This window comes from Pagrus major, chromosome 19, assembly GCF_040436345.1.
Source record: "Pagrus major chromosome 19, Pma_NU_1.0".
Taxonomy (NCBI): domain Eukaryota; kingdom Metazoa; phylum Chordata; class Actinopteri; order Spariformes; family Sparidae; genus Pagrus; species Pagrus major.
In genome coordinates this window covers 13462069-13479419 of record NC_133233.1, presented here as the reverse complement: position 1 = coordinate 13479419, position 17351 = coordinate 13462069, and the positions used below count along the sequence as shown (strand labels likewise).

The window sequence follows — 17351 nt, the reverse complement described above, 5'->3', positions numbered from 1 at the left end:
CAGCGGTATTGTGCTGCTGCAAGGATGGAAGACCGGTGGCAGAGACGGATAGACAGCAGGACAGGTCAGTTCCTCTTTCTCAAGCTCCACGACAACATCCCTCAATCCTTCTCCCTCCCTCCTTCTCTCTCTCTCTCTTTTCATCCCCGTCTCCCTCTTTCACCGTATAATCGAATATCTCCCACTACTTATCTATTCACTGAGCACCTAATGGTTAAAATCAATTACAGCTGGAATGCTGAAATGCCGAATACTGGGCCACATGCTGATAATGACAGAGAGAGTGTGAGAAGGAGAGAGAAAGCAAGAGAGAGAGAGAGACTTGGGACCGTTCCAAGGGAGGCACAATTACCTCCAATCGATTGATTATTGATTTGGAAGGGCGTTGAGGAGTATTTCAGTTCAACTTTGTCCATATCAATATCCTGATAGCTTCATGAGAGGGAGAAAGTGGGACTGCGCTATCTAAATACCATTCTAAAGCTATTTCAAGGATAGAACTACTTGTCCCTAATTGACACATGCAATTTTTAAGAGACAGAGGTTTTGAGTGCAACTTTCATACAAATTAGGCATGGGCTTTAATGTCAGGCGATTTCAAAAGTCACTCTAATGAACTTACACAAAAATATTTATCTGATCTCGCTGCCATGTGATCTGTCTGAAGCGGCTCTGATCAAATCAAGGTATCAAAAGTGAAGGCAACGTGCCCCGGGAGATCATATCTAAGATCATGTGCCCTCTTTGATTATTGCTTTTTTGTTTTTTTCTGAACAGTCTTGTTATCTTTGTCCCAACAGGATGAGCGGGACCCAAGAGAGAAAAAAAAAGGACAGGGAGGAGCTACGGATAGAAAAAAAAAGGGAGGAAGAGGAAGACAGTGTGTGAGTAGGGGGCGTAAGGACGGAAGGAGGAGGAGGGAAGTGTATGTTTGGGTGGGTGTTGGAGGAGGGTTCAGATGAGCCTCGGGGAAAAAAAGACAAAAAAAAGACAAACTCCTGCTAGCTCCTTTGTTCCTGCATCCTAGCGATGTTCCCTTCCTTCTGGTGGTCTGGAAGACACTGACCCCCCCCCCATAAACACCCCCCTTTCTGCTATCTTTCCCATACCTGTCAGCCCCGATCTGCTTCACAGTCCCCTGCACAGGGACAAATGGCTTGGCCCTGGCCCGGCCCAAATGACCCACAGCTCAGAGACGAGTGGGGATGATTATGAAGAGGATCACATCTGGCTATTAATATGAAAAACTTACACGGTCTGTTTCTTTGTCTTACAGAAAACACACCTTGCTAAAGGAAGGAAAATAAGGCATCTACCACCAGAATCTGCAGGCCTCAACTAATTCACTGGAGTGTCGAGAAGTAGAGAGATCGGGAGGGGGGAAGCTGGCTAGGGTAATTAAACATTACATATAAGTGTCAATCAGGAGCTGGACCAAAGCTGGACATTGCACACATGCACACACACACACACACCCACACACACACTAATGCTTTGGTGACCATCTGGTTAAGGCAAGGAGGGAGAATGGGCGAAACTCTTATTAATATCTATGAGGATTAATAGGAAGAAGGGGGGAGGGTGGGGAAGTCCGTCCATTCAGACCTTTCTGTCAAACACACAAAGCGACAGCGTACACACACAAACACACACACACACACACACCTGCTTTTATGCTTTAATTAGCCGCCACCCTTCGTCCCCCACTTCACCACCCCCAGACCTCTGAAAGATTTCCATTGTAATCTCCACGCAGGTGAAAGAGGAGACGATTTGAATAATCTACTAACCGGCGTCTCGTTGCCTCGCAGAGAGAGAGAGAGAGAGAGAGAGAGAGAGAGGAGAGAGAGAGACAGAGACAGAGACAGAGACAGAGGGAAAGAGAGAGAGCAAACGAACAACTTTGTTGAAAAATGAAGAGAGAGAAAGACAGACAGACAGGCAGAGAGACAACCTCTCTGGCAAGAACACCGAAGTGAATTCACTCGTCTGTTCAGGTTTACAGCACTGAACTCTCGGCAGCAGGCTGCATCATCCGTCTCCATGACAGAACATGAAAATCTATATTTTGCAGTCAAGTAGCATCTAGTGTGAAGTGTCTGCGAACATTCCTTTTTGAAGAGAATAGCAACTCTTTAAGTCTGTCTGTGAGAGTGAGACAAGGACGCAGTGATCAAGAGCCTGAGTCTGGAACAGGCGGTCACAGGCTCAAGTGGAAAATGGTAACTTGATATCTAAGACTACAATTGTGTGTGGGTGTGTAACTATGAATGTATGTAATGCCATACCTAATGTATGTAATGCCATACCTACTGTATGTGTGCATATACGCATTTATGTGTGCCTCTGTGTGTGTGTGTCATAAATGGTGCCATGCATTTGAAATAGATCCAGTCTCTTTTCTATTCCGGGGACCAGCACAATGGCTTTTTATGCAAATCTATGAGAGTCAATCTCCTGTCCATTTCCCCATCACACAAGTCCAAATGACAGTCCAATAATTTGGCCTGCATATATATAGGGCCATTTGATTTTCAAATGAGAGTGGGCAGGGTTGACCCTTGCTAATAGCCAAGGCACAGCGGTAGACTTAATATCACAGATGCATAAGCACAGCCATCTCCATCTGAGGGAGATGGAGGAGAATAAAAAAGTGAGGGGGGGGGGGGGAATGTCCCTTAGTTGATGGAAATAAGCAAAAGATACAAATACAAAAAATACAAAACACATGATGAAAATGAGAGAAGGGGAGAGTCATGCATCTACAAATCCAGTCCCCTTTCCTCTTCTTCCTCTTTTCCTTCCATCCCTCCCTCCTCCCATCACCCCTCGTTTAATTCTCCCCACCCCTCATTTCCCGGCCATGGTGTTGCCAAGAGGATCATGGGTAATGAGATGGCCTATCTGCGGCTCCCCAGGGGAGAGATAGAAAGAGAGAGAGAATGAGAGAAAGAGAGAGTCAGAGACAAAACAAAGAGAGTGGGTAAAAGACAGAGGGGGTGAAAGAGTGCGAGACAGCGTCAGAAAGAGACACTTTTTTGAGCTCTGTTCTTATTCTCGGTATGTCCCACTAACAAAGCTCACCATCTAAACATCATCTCCCCTCCCTCCCTCTCTCCCTCCATCTCTATCATAAAAAGTTGAGCATTTTTATAAGCCTGAGATTCTGAGTTCAAAGGAGAGCGTGAGCGGAGAGAAGAGAAGAGGGGGGAAAAAAATGAAAAGAGAAACAGAGACATGGAAATGTGCAGTGGACCCCGGACGTCCATTTCCGCTTGAATTATGACGGAAAGCTGGATAGACAGACAGGGGTGGGGCGCTGGTGGTGTGACGGTGGCTGAGGACAGTTTAAGATTTACGCGGACGGCCATCTGAGAAACAGGTGCCATGGCCTACAAGACACAGAGTGTGTCTGTACGTGTATGTGTGTGGTCCTTGACCATGCCACATTGACCATGAACATTCTCAACTCCTAATGACCCAGGGGCCAGCACAGCCCAGATCTCAACCTCAAAGCTCTGTGGGGACGCGCACACACAAACACACATGCTCGCTACAAACTAAACCCCCTACTTAGCCCTGCAGCACTTGTGAATGGCACTGACAGATTTACTCCTGTCTCCATGTGTATTAGGGCCAGTGTTTGTTATTAAAAATCATAACGAAGCCATACATCATCATATTCGATGCTAAGCCAAACACGGGCTGGGCCAGCTACGGACATGCTATGCTACGGCACCATTTAATGCAGGGCTTACCTCACAGGCTGCTAGCATACAAACGCTACGTTAAAACATATTCCATTTTGTCATTCACAATGTTTGTGGGGGGTAAAGATTAGACAGCTGTGATAATACTGATGTGAAGTTCTGTACGCACTTTTAATTTGAAGCTAAATTCTGCATCCTGGGAGATAATGTGGAAAAAACCCTGAACAAGCCAATCAGATTTCCCACATTTCCTCTCCAATAAGCAGTGAGGCGTACACCTCCGCTTTTCCCATATAAGGCATGTGACTTCCTGCGCCACCTGCTGTGCCCTGGACACCAGATGACTTGATGTCCGTGTGCTGCTAATGTCATTTCCCCATTGCTGTTTCAAAGTCTGGAAAAAAAACACTTTCAAACTCTCAATTCCCCTTAGAAGTACTCCATTGCTGCTACAAAGCAGCCATAAAATCTCCTGAATATGCTTTTTGTTTGTATCTTCAAATGGTTTCCCATGCCATAAAGATATTCTCTGTTTCCAAAAAACCAGATGGTAAAGTCGTCAACACTCGGATCTTTTATGCGCTCGGCCAAAGCTACCTCCATCCCCATGTGCTTTTCACCTCTGCCAATACATAAAAGGAGAGGTGTTTTTCTGGTCAAATAAAGAAATGATTTTTTTTCCTCTGCTTTTGCTCGGCCTCTCTCCCCCTCTCTCTTGCTGCTTTACTACCACATGTCCAAGGGTAAAATAGTGGGATTTCTGCCAGAGGCATTAAAAGCGTCATCTGTGGAACAGATTTGTTGAGGCCTGTGGGGTAGGTGGGTGGGTAGATGAGGTACAGGGGTGTATGGGTGCACAGAGGGGGCATTGGGATGACCCTCACTTCCCCCGGCCTAAACATTTGTTTGTGTGTGCCCAAAAGGATACTCCCTTGCTGCCCTTAACTTTCTTGGAAAGCAAAATAAGAACCAAGTTAAGAATATGTATAGACAGGCCTCTTTGTTTCATTTCTCTGCTGTTTTTTACTGTTTGGACTGTTGATTGTGCTTCTTGGGTTTGTATGTGAATATCTTTGCTTGATTAAATGGCTGTCACACACCTACACTAAAGTCTTCCTCTGACATTAAGGACATCCTGATTAGTGTGGACTAGTCAAGCTGATCCTATAGGATAGGACCTCAGCTAATGTAGGCCAATGTGCAAGCAACACATTTGTATGAATTTATAGTCTATAGTCCAAGTCTAAAAAGATTTCAGTGCAATTAGTAAACAAACCCTGAGGAAAGATATCTCCAACTCATCTCATGCCAGGTTCGGCATTTGCCAAACTATAAGCCTGTCCCGTGTCAATATGTGTATCGTGTCTAAATCAACTACGACTGTTTTAAATAACCCTAAGAATGCCAATGTGCATAATCCACTCAAGCCTCAGGACTGTCAGTAAGAATTGGTCACAGATATCTGAATAATTGCAATCCCTCAAGGGTTACTGGGCAAGGCAGGAACAACTTTGCCAAAAATGATTCAAAGGAATGACTAAAGTCTGGTGGGTCAGTGGAGTAGGACTCCTTTTATAAATGTAATGTTGCAGTTTTAATCTTAATGAAAGTCTTCTTTAATTTATGTCCTCTTTTCAGTATCAAATAAAAACTAAGCTCAAAAGAAAGATCACATTTTAAGAATAAATATGTATACTATATACAAATTGTTCCTTTGATAATATAAAAATGGGAAATGTATGTATAGAAATAAACAGTAGTTGTACTTTCAACTTAAAAAAACATCAATAGAGACTTATTTTCAAAACCTCTTACTACTGTTGTCTCTACATTTAAGGTACAACGTATACACACACACAGACACGATCACCTCCCACTGCCAAATGTTGCGTACAGTAGTAAAGAAATCCTCATTAATGTAATGCACTTGATCCTGTCGTGTAGGTCAAGGCCTCGGAAATGTAACAGCATCCTATTAAGCTGAAGGAGACGTCTGACAAACTAAATCACCTGAAATATACTGGAGAGGAGAAATGTGCCAAATATAGGTTTTGTTGGAACTTTCTTTGCAGGATCTGTTTATTGCTCAGAGTGTGAAGAGTTTAGTCAAGTAAGCGACTTCCTGTGTGAGTCCCCACTCTGCTGGATGACTCGTGTGCCCCATGACATGTCATGACCAAATGATCCCAAGCCTGAAGAACAGTATTTGTCCGCAGGAGAGCTTTGTGGATGTATATACGCTAATGATATTGTCAACAAAAAGTGTGTGTTAACTATGAAATGTAATAGATAAAAGACTTAAACATATGTGTATTTTATGTAAAATATCTTTTAAAATTACATAAAATATATATATATATATTTTAAGTTCTTAATGTGTGTATTTCTGCATCACATAGAGATGATAAATGAAGAGTAACATGTATTTGGTCGACTTTCATTGTGTCATTGTTCTAAACTGAGTTGTTAATACGGATCTAAAACCTCCTCCTGAAAACAAATTCTTGAATTATTCCAGAATGAATCACAGCTGGGACAAACAAGTTGAAATAACAGCTGAAGATAATCAAAACTTTGAAACATTTGAAACGCGCTGATCGGATGTGACTCGTGCATAATTAACAGTAACGGTGGTACCAGCTGCTCATGAGCGGGACATGTACCCATATCCGTTGGAAATCATCCTGGGTGCTCTAACGGTGACCTTTTCCAACTCTGTCATTCCATTCTCATGGGAACTTTATATCCATGTGACACTGCAGTTAAGAGGATGGAGCAAATTCTTTCTAAACAAAAACATGTGTGCTTTTTCCTCTGAATTGGAACTAATATGAGTGGTGTTGCCCTCAGATGTATACCAGGCTATTGTATCTGTACTGTACTGAATGTTAAACAATATAATGTCAGTGTCCTGCAGAAATAATTAATCTCCACTAATCTTTGATAAAATGTCCGAGATTGTTTTTCTCTTTTTTTTCCATCTGGAGATCTGATGTTTCTGCAGGACACTCACAACATAACAAAAGAGCATTTTTACCTTATAGAGGCGGATGACTGCCTCATGCCTCTGGTTGGTGGCATGTAGCCTCAGTTTATCCACGCTGTTGCTGTAGTAGTCACAGGCGTTGCACTTGAGGTGCACGGGGTTGCCAATGGCCACACACTTTAATCTCCACTGGTTGGCCTTGCCTCCCTCCTTGATGTGGGCCACCAGCTGGTGCTTCTGCATGTGCTTGTCTGTCTTGCAGTGCAGCTGAAAGTTGGCCTTAAGCTGCGTGTTGTAGCTGCAGAGCTTGCACTGGTAGACATCGCCCACCACGCAGCGCCACTCCTCTTCGGGTAAAGAGCGCTCGGCGTTGATGTGGGCGTTGAGGGCCTCCAAGCTGTCCGTGGAGTAGCAGTTGCACACGGCACACTGGTAGAGGCGCAGCGAGGGGTCGTTGATAGGTGGCGACAAGGAGGAAAGGGAAGGGTCTGATGAGGACATACCCCCCATTCCACCAGAGGACACCAAGGATAAGTCATCTGCCATCAGTTGACCACTGGCAAGACGCAACTCCGCTGATAGGTCGTTATTCACTAAGGAGAAAAAATGAGTAAAAATGTAGGTTAGACAGCAGTGAGAAAGACAGGTAGGATTTAAAAGGTAGGGCTTTCATAAGGATTACATACATGGACGCATATAAGGCAGGCAGTATGGACAGTAAGAAGAATGGTACATTGAACAAAGAAATATGACACAAAGACAAAACTCAGATGAAAATGAAAGGCTGGCATACATAGGGAGAGATAAAGGATAGAGAGAAAGAGAAAAGGCTCTTTTAATGAAATTAAGTGTGAAGAGAGAAGTGAGTCCTCTATGCAGGCCTCTCTCACACAAAAGGATTTGATAAAATAAAGCCTCACAGAGGACTAGGGCTCCTTACAAAGTCTTGTCTATAAAAAACCCTAATAGGATTGAATCAGGATCAATTACAATCATCCTTTTCAACTTGCTAACTCGCTCATCAGGTAGCTTTAATTACTGCTCTCAGCAATGGTGGGACAACGGTTTTAGGCCTCCAGGCTTTTCTCACATCCACACACAGATTTGAAAAGCTGATCAATGCATTACACTTGTTTTCTCTTTTTTTCTGCACCCTAGGACAAAAAGCAGATCTGCCATTCATACAAATGTAATTAACTCTTTCGTTTGATCCCTTCATTGTCTCTCTATGCATGCTACCAAAGCTTTTCTGTCTTTTGTTGTTTTTTTTTAGCGAATATTACAACACAGTGTTTCGAGCGCAGAGGGTTTAACAATTACACATTGCCAGGAATCATTTTTTTATAAGTAGACTTGCTCCTATGAGTTGAAACTAAATGTCCATTTGTGTGTCAGTGTGTGTGCTGGTATTAAAAAAGAGCACACTTGTACCTGAATGAGGACGCAAAATGTGTGTAGAAATGCAGAATTTCTAAATTACCATTGTGTATATGCATGCAAGCATGTATATCCATCCTTCATCTATGTATGCAGTTGTGTGAATATATAAATATCCTGCTCACACCATCTAAACCTACATACAGCTGCGCTCACTGTGGGGAGCTGTGTGCTATCAGTGTAATTCACTGAGAGTACATCTGCTGGCTGGGCTGTGACCTCCACACTAGAGGAGGGAGTGGGTGTGTAACACTGCAGGGTCATTGTTAAATCTCTCTCACTCCTACGGGAATCCGCTTCCTGCTGTGTGAGAGTGTGTGTGTGTATGTGTATATGTGTGCACGTGTGTGTGTGTTCTCTCCAGAGTGAGCGAAGGTGGGGTGGATGTGTATGGGGGGGGGGGGGGATTAAGCTGACTTAAGAAAATTACAAATGAAAGATTAAGAATAATTCTCATGTGGCGTCTCATAATCATTTTTTAATCAGTGAGAGGGGTCAAAGAAAGGAGACAATGACAGAGGGACAATATGAGAGCAGAGATAAGAGGGAAAGAGAAAGCGAAGAGGGTGCGGCAAGGGGGGCAAGGTAAAAAGGATGGGAGCACAAAAAGAGGAGGTGAGAGGGCAGGGAGGAAAATGAAGAGCATCAAAGGAGAGGCACAGAGATAAAAACAATACCAGATGGGATCCGATATACGAGACGAAACAGATAAAACTGACCAAGTGAAAGATGACCACAAGAAAAACAAAGGGGAAAATATTAAAAGCTTTTTTGCAGTTAAATTTACTTATACAAAAAAACTTGTCAGACAGGTGTATCATTTCTATTATAGTATCACTCACCTAGACCAGATCCAAGAGCAGCCGCAGTTGCAGGATCTAGCTGGAACGGGTTAATCATCATCTGGGCCTCTGGGCCGCTGCTGCCGGCTGGGTTCTCCAGTTTTACACCTGCCAGGCCCATATTTTGAGCCAGGTAGTACTGGTAAAGCTCGGCCTCGGCTGGGGCCAGGCCCAGATGGAGGCTGTGTTGGATCTGCTTCATGTTCTGCTGCAGCAGCATCATGTTGTGCATGTGTTTCTCGCTGGTCATATGGATTCGCAAGTTCCGCGCCACGTTGGTCTCATAGTCACAAACCTGTTGGAAGCAAGGCAGGATAAATAAAATTGTTTTAAAGCATCTGACTCCACTAGATGCCTATCATCATCAAAGCACTGTTTTACACTTCAATTTAAATGGAAGTTCATTCTGATAATTAATTTTCAATAAAACACATGGTTAAAATCATTTACATTTATATCGTATGCTCAAAATGAGCACTGACAGCAACAGAAGATCTCAATACCTAATCAACTGAATAAAATTGATGCATGCATTTTAGTCATGATGATGAATGCCTTATGTTTTCTACAATACTTGGAGATAATGTCAGAGTGTATGAGAAATTCAGTTTTATAATGACCAGAGGTCAGATGATGTGGCCAAGAAAAATAATAGACATAGTGACGCAGACAGAAATAAGCAGCTCATTGTGTAGACACTGAAACAAGCAAATTGGTATGTTGCTACAACAGTGCTACAATGACCCTCTGTTTGTTTCATTACCTCACAGCGCCAAGTGGGCTTCTGTTTGGGCTTAGATGGCGAGGGTGCACCACAGCCCCCACCAAGGCTGGCACTAGGCACAGGGTTGGCATGGTTGTGGTTGTACTGTACCTCACTGCCACCGTTCTGGAGTGTTTGTACGTTGTTCAGATGCTTGTCCGACTGCATGTGGATGCTAAGGTTGCCTTTGGTGGTGGTTGAGTAGTTGCATACCTAAAAAGGAAGAATAAATACAGTGATGCATGATTCACACTATACACATTTATAACAAGAACAGGCTCGTATCTGATCAATAATTTAGTATTAAATCTCCAATTTTCTTCAGTCAGATAATTGAGATAATTACCTTAACCTTTACGGTTGTGATAGGTGTTGGTGAATAAAAAGAGAAAGATAAAACACATTAACTTCCTCTTTCCTCCCTTCTGACACTGAATTTTCAATTGAGTGAAGATCAAAAAATCTTAACTCGAGCCTCAAAATTGGCCTCAAGAACAAATTGCATCATCTATATTGCCAAGAATATAATATACTTTTTCTGTTAGCATATGTCCAACAAACCCAGTGATAAGTTTTGGTTAAATAAAAGGATAAAATTTGTCTTATAAAATCAATCCCAAAAAATAATAACTGAAAAAAAAAACAGAACAAAACAAGGACATTATCTTATTTTGGAAATTTCAGAAAGTAAAACAGACAGAAAACAGAAACCCATGGAGAGGAAAAATTAGATAGACAGACCTCACAGCGGAAAGGCTTGTATCCACAGGTATAGCTTTCGCCTCTGGCTAAACGAGGATGAGGCTGTCCTGTGCGGCAGTACACACATGATCCACCAGACTCTGGATGCTTCTCCTTCATGTGGGCGTCCAGCGTCTGCTGGTACTTGTAGTGCCAGTTGCACTTGGGACACTTCAGTGTCTTGCAGGAGTTACGTGAATGCATCATCGTCATGTGCCCTCCCAGCGACCGTGAGGATCCCAAGACTGTGTCACACTTGGGGCACTCCACACCACTACCTGGGGACCCTTCACCTGGACCGGGGGTACCAGGTGTCCCTGGAGTTCCAGGTGTACTGGGATTTCCTGTGTGTTGATGCAGTGGTCCAGGACTCTCATCATCTCTGCGTACCATCATCATATCAAGGGGATGGGAGGATGGTGATGACCCTTCCCGTCCTGCTAGGGCTTCACTGGTTGAGTCGTTGCTGCTCTCTCGTTCTCTGGCACCTGCCAGGGCAGTGGACAGACGGCTCTTCTCCATCTCCAACTTCTCACACATAGACATGGAGGAAGAGGAGGTGGATGCAGGGCCTTTGCCATCACTGTTAAACTTTAGCACACTGTTGGAAAGGGGGGAAATACTTTGGTTTAAGAGAGGGAAATCTTTGCTACTGGTGCTGTCGGCCCGCTGGCCTGTCATCGCCATGGTCATGGCCTGATCCTCCTCCTCATCTGCCTCCATTTCTACTCCACCACCATTGGAGTAAGCATCCTCATCCTGCTCTGGACTCTCTCCTCCCACTGCACCGGGCTCCCGCTTGATGAGCGGGTACTGGCTCAGGTCTGGCCCATTGGGTTGCAAAGTGCATGTGTCCCTAACGTGGCCCTTGAAGTCAATTTCAGAGTTCCGACCTTCCACATTGCCACCAGTGGCAGCAGCAGAACTCCCGCTGGGGGTTCTGTGGGCACCAGCCCCTCCCCCGAGGTTTGGGTTGGTCTCAGCCTTTGGCATGGTTTGGGTTCTGGGGGTTTGGTCATTGGAGGAGCTGCTGGCACTGCCCTTCAGGAAGGCAAAACCTGCCTGAAGGGAATCGGCATTCTCCCCACTACTGTGGAAAGCATTCCACAAGCCGCGGAGCCCCGTGTCTGGCCCTAGGAAGTTGGCAGGTGTGGGAAAGTGGGGTAGCCCAGAGTTGGGGGGGTTTTTTGGTTCCAGAAAGCTTATAAGAGGTTCTTTGTCCTTGCCGATGCCCTGGATGATGGCGGAGATGTGCTTGTTGCTCAACAGCTTCTGCTCCTGATCATTCAGGGTCATACGGTGGTCATGGACAGCATGTGTCACGAAGGAACGGCTGTAGCCAAAAGACAGCTTGCACAGGAAACACATCAGCACAGGCTTTCGCCGCCCATCAGCCACACAGCCCTCAAACTTGGACAAGTCCACATTGTTGGGGACATCTTTGGACACACAGGAGTTTTTGGCTGCACCATCCGCCGTCAGATAGTCTTTGTCATTCTTGTGGCGGAGGTCATAGACACGGAAACTGTGCAACACGGGAGCAGCGCCCGCCAGCCCTCCAGCTGAGGTATTTGGGAAGGAGGGGTGGTCGGTCGCTAGGGATTTACCCCCTAGGGATGAGGCGATGTGGAAAGTGTTGATGATCTGGGGATAGAAGGACATGGGTGCAGCGTGCTGCTCCAACCGCTCCCCCCCTGGGCTCAGGCCACTCTGGCCACTGCTGGCCTGGGCATTGGGGAAGGTCTGGGGGGACAGCAGACCCCTGAATGGGAGAGACCCAGAAAGCCCCCCCTGGTTGCCACGCTGCTCTTTGGAGTCCTCCAGGATGAAGGCAGAGCCATCGGGCTGGTAGATGATCTCGCTGCACAGGTTCTCCACATCACTATCGTCTTCCATCTCCATCTCACTGTTCATTTCCCCCACTTCTGCAGCACCCACCTCATGCTCTCCTTCATCTTCACTCTCCTCCCCTACCATCCCTTCAACGTCCTCAACCTCCTCGTGACCTCCAGTGGTAGGCAGGCGGGCGTTGGGGCAGTGGTGCTCCATGTATTTTTGTAAACTGGAGAAGGAACTAGAACATTCGTTGCAGGGGATCTCCTTTGCCGGCGCCACGGGAGACGTGGCAGGGGCAGAACAGTCCGAACCCAAAGCTGCTCCTCCTCCTACTCCTAGTAAAGTCCCGGTAACACTCCCTTTGTTACCGGTAGTAAAGCTTTCTCTCCGACTCTGTTCAGCTACAGGGTCGGTGGTTGCACTGACAGTGGTGGGGGTAGCAGTGGACCTCAGCGGGCTCACAGTGGGCTCTCCAAGGCCATTCTCCGGCTCTCCAATGGCAGCAGGTGACGTTTGGTTGTTGTTGGCGTTGTTGGCGACACTGGTCTCCATGGAGACGACGGCGTTGTCCTCAGCAGCAGTGTCCAGCCTCTGGCCACCATGTTCCTGCTGCCGTGATGACACCATAGGGGGAGAGTCACAAGTTGCCATGACGACCACTACATAGGGATCTCATCTCATCCAGCCTAACAGGGACCTGAGTTGATAAAAAACAGAAATAAAAAAGGAAGATTTAGTAAATGGTGTTTAACTGCAGATTATGTTCTAAAACACCGTTCACTCTATTCTAATTGGTGGCGTTTTAAACTTAATTCGGATGAGATTGATTGCTGTAGCAGAGATTGGTGATTTTTAGAAGATGGATTTTAAGGAAGATGAGAACGGTCAGGCTTGTAATTAGTTAATTTTTAATGCTGTTATCTTGAGATCACAAGTTAACTTATCTCTGATATCTTGAGAAAACAACTCCAGTAGGCTGCAACTAAAATAATAATTTTTGGCAAAGGGGAACTGGCAACGAAACAACCCACATTGTTGAGTGTTTGAATCTCATAATTAAAGTATATATATATATAAATAAGTAAGAATAAAATACATTCTAATGTGGTGATCATTAATGGGTTCTCCTTGATCTGACAATTATAACTTGAATCAGTTGTTACAGTTGTCATGACGCCATCTATGCATGCTGGCATAGCACTGTTGATCTCTAATAAACATTATAAGTAATAGTTCATTAAAGAAACCTTTGGTTTTCTCATAATATTAGGTTGATTATCTCCAGATTACAAATCTTGTTTTCCAGAAGATAATGAAATAATTAACTTCTGGTCATGAGATAACAGCATTAAAATATTATAGCATACAAAGTCATTCTCGGCTTCCACAGATTTCGATATTGCATTCACTGATAAACAAAAAACACACACACACAAAAAAAACATGACATTTATCTACCTCTGTTTTGCCTACCACCTCCCAGATATATAAACAGTCTTAAGCAGCTAGTACCATGACAACTTTTTGAAAACCAGAGAAAAATCCAATATCAACTGCTCCCACTTGCATCTTTGTCTTATAACTGGCTGACTGAGATTGCTTGCCACAACCACAGAAAAAAAAACATCCTTGAACAAAAGTTTTGTCTCTATTGGCCCCAGGGACCAGAGCTTGACAACTGGGGAAATTAAGTATAAATGAATGAAGCAGCTACCATGGCAGCCGGCAGTAGGGACGTTTATAGGAATAACCCAATTGTCTAGTAAACAGACTCTTTGATCGACATATACAACTGTGAAACACTGGAAGCAGTTCCGCCTCTGTTGTGTCCTGTGTGTGCTAATGCTGTGTTAAAAGATTATGACGTCATTCTAGTACCAGCTACCTTTGCTTACTCTCAAAAGTTAACACATATAAGTTTATAAGTTAGTTTACAATAACTTATATGTGTAAAGTTAGTATCTTCCTTTAAGAGGAAAAGTGGACTGGAGTCAGAGGAGTCTTCAATCATTGGCTAAATCAGTCTTGGCATGTTCTTACCAGTCAGGAGTTGCTAATTAGGCAGCACCTATTAACCTATTAATGCCCTGAAGGAATGACTTAGACTCTGAGTGGACAAGGAAGGTAGAAACGATATACTGTCATGCAACTGTGGCTGACTGCACTTCAACATGTGGAAAGGTAGAACAATGTCTGTTGGCAAATTTTCTAGACAAGGTCGCCGATGCAGGAATGAATCAGGAAATTAAAGATTTTATGTTATTTTTTTACATCCATAGTATTTCAAATGTCTTTTTTTACAGGAGCAATACAAAATAGAAAGAGAGAAAGAGAGAGAGAGAGAACGAGCTTCCATGAGGAATGATGTTTGGAATACCAGTGAGATGTTATCAATCCTGGGCGGCTGCCCATCTCTCAACCCCTCACTACTTCAATCTCTTGGCTTTTCACAACAAGGCACAAATGCAAAGGCACACACAAACGCACGCACACAATGTAGAAAAAAAAAAAAGCCTTCTAAGCCTACAAACACACACAGCATCCCACAGTCATTTCATTTTGTAATCATAGGAATAATTTCTCACCACCAAAAGAGAACAAGGGAAAACAACTGAGAAAAAGCCATGAGGGGAGAAAACGAAAAACAGACAAAAAAAGCTAGAGAACTGAAGCTTCATCGCTACTTAAAAGAAACTGCTCTCTTGCTCAGCTAAATGCAACAAATGAGAACTAGTTGTGCATGCCAGTGTTTTTTTTACTTGATACAGTACCAGCGCCTTTCAGATGCTTGCGTGTAAATGAGCTGGCATTAAAAGAAAGCTTTAAAGAGCCATGTTAACCTTTAACCCAATCCACCTGCTGCTTAATTCTCCCTCTCTTTTTCTACACTCCCTCTCTCTCACAACAAAGCTACAAAGCAATTAGAGGATTAATCCGCAACAATCCAGGGCTAAACAAAGCCAGTGGGAGGGACAGTAAAAGCGTGAGGAATGAAATCAAACATGTGTGTGAGTATGTTTGTGGGTGCATGTGTGTGCACGCGCTATAATCAGGTCTAATCTGACATATCCCGGAGATGATTCCATGGAGCCTAGTGATAGATTAAAAGAGAAATTATGTTTTCTCTCTCTGTGTCTCACTCAGTTTCTGTTTCTCTATTTGGGAGATTAAAGAAAGAATCACAAGGAGCAGAAAATGAATTTTAGTGCTTATCCGTTCAGCATGGATGTGGCAAAAGGCGAGAGGAAGATGTGTGACATGTATATGACAAAATCACCTCCTCACTATAGGCAATGTACCGTCAGGGTTAAAGCATGGCTCTGGAGCAAACATTGTTATTTTTTCACAAATTTAGATGTATGTTAATGCCGTGCAAAAACTTCAGTGAGTGATACCAATCCCTACTGTCCTAACGCAGTAAACTCTACCCGACTGTTACATTTAAAAAGAAAAATAGCCCTGTATCTGATATTTTTGTGGATGATATTTTCTAGCCAAGGGCACAGTTCCTTAAGATAACAACTATTGTTTTATACACGCATACACCCACATACAAAAAAACACCTGGCTGCATGTTACTCACACTTGTAATTGCACAGACATTAGCAGCAATTAGCTCTGCATTCTAAACAAGCAAGAAGTTGAAACAGGCCAAATATGTGACATGCCACAAGAATGCTTGGTATTAACCCAAACACACACACACACACACACACACACACACACACACACACACACACACACACACACACACACACTGAGCCCGTTTCACCACAATGTCTTAATTTTACATGTAGCTGCGCTGCCTGTATGACAGAAGAAAACACGATGAATTTGGCAGTAGGGCAAAGAATTATATAAAATAAAGGCTTTTCTCCACCCACTTAAATTGCAGCTCATTCAGGTTTTTACCATAAATCATTTATTATGCTCACCTAGCGCCAAAACAACACACTGGACTCGCTCCTGCAGTCAAACATATACATATTTCATTTTTTTTTCCATTGGTGTCCCTCGAAACCAAGGCATGTGTTAAATGTGATTGAGGGTAAAGCTGTTCAGAAGCAGTGGGTTTGAGAGCTAATGCGACACATACGACAGGATTTACTACTTGTCAGTGGTGTCATTTCACTGCTTATTTCATTGGGGAGCAACCCCTTTGAATTGTAGCTCGGACATAAAACACTGAGGTTTATGAATTATGCATCTCCTAACACTTTAAGTATGGAATTATGTCTTATGGATAAGCCAATGTGTTAAGCACTTGGCACTGACATATCACCTCTAATGCTAACAGGTTAGCAGCTGTTTACACGTGCGCTGCCTGCCAACAATAACGCAACTGTCCATTATTTTGTTATCTGTGGTTCTCATTAAACCCATTAATTCTGCCACCAACAGAGCTCTGACTAACAAAGTAACACTATGTGACGAGATTTCTTTTCATAACCATTTGTGGAAAATATACACATCACAGTGGAAAACAGCTTGGAAAGCCTGGTGAACACAAAATACAAGTACAGCGACCACAAGCCTAAAGTGCTTGTTTAGTACTAGCATGGGGAGATAAAAATATATCATACAATCTATATAAACTGAGTTTCTGCGAGTGCACTGAGTCTGAATGTTTCTTTATAATTGACCCACATGTGGGGAATCAAAAGTAGAGCCGTCTTCAGCTTTCAGAAGACAGGATCTTAAGTAAAATACTTAAGTCTTAGCTCTTAAATTAGCCCAACCTTTCTTATAAAAGAGCAATGCGGTGCAGTGCAGCCCGGTGTAGGCGTTTGAAGTCATACTGATCCATTCAGCATGTGTTAATTTAGCATACTTGGACGGAGAAGTAATGAGATGTCTGCTCTTGCTATCAAATGCATATTTTTTTCACTGTTCTACCTTTCAGAGCTCAAAGTAACATTTTGGACACTGACATTTTTGGACTTGCACAGATCAATATGAAAAAGATGTATAAAAAGCTCCATAAAAGCTGATTATCGGACATCTTGTAGACGTAGATGAAAAAGTTATCGGCCTTG

General features: G+C 43.6%; 1 protein-coding gene across 1 annotated transcript in view; it reads right to left on the bottom strand.

Annotated features, from left to right (window-relative positions):
• zfhx4 (zinc finger homeobox 4) overlaps positions 1-17351 on the bottom strand; it is an 82148-nt gene that overhangs the window by 47574 nt on the left and 17223 nt on the right. The window contains exons 2-5 of the mRNA XM_073487911.1: positions 10480-13012; positions 9739-9951; positions 8976-9270; positions 6748-7289 (exon numbers count right to left, since the gene is read on the bottom strand). Of these exons, the coding sequence (XP_073344012.1) occupies positions 6748-7289; positions 8976-9270; positions 9739-9951; positions 10480-12966 (3537 nt within the window). The 5' untranslated portion in view covers positions 12967-13012. The remainder of the gene's footprint in view (positions 1-6747; positions 7290-8975; positions 9271-9738; positions 9952-10479; positions 13013-17351) is intronic.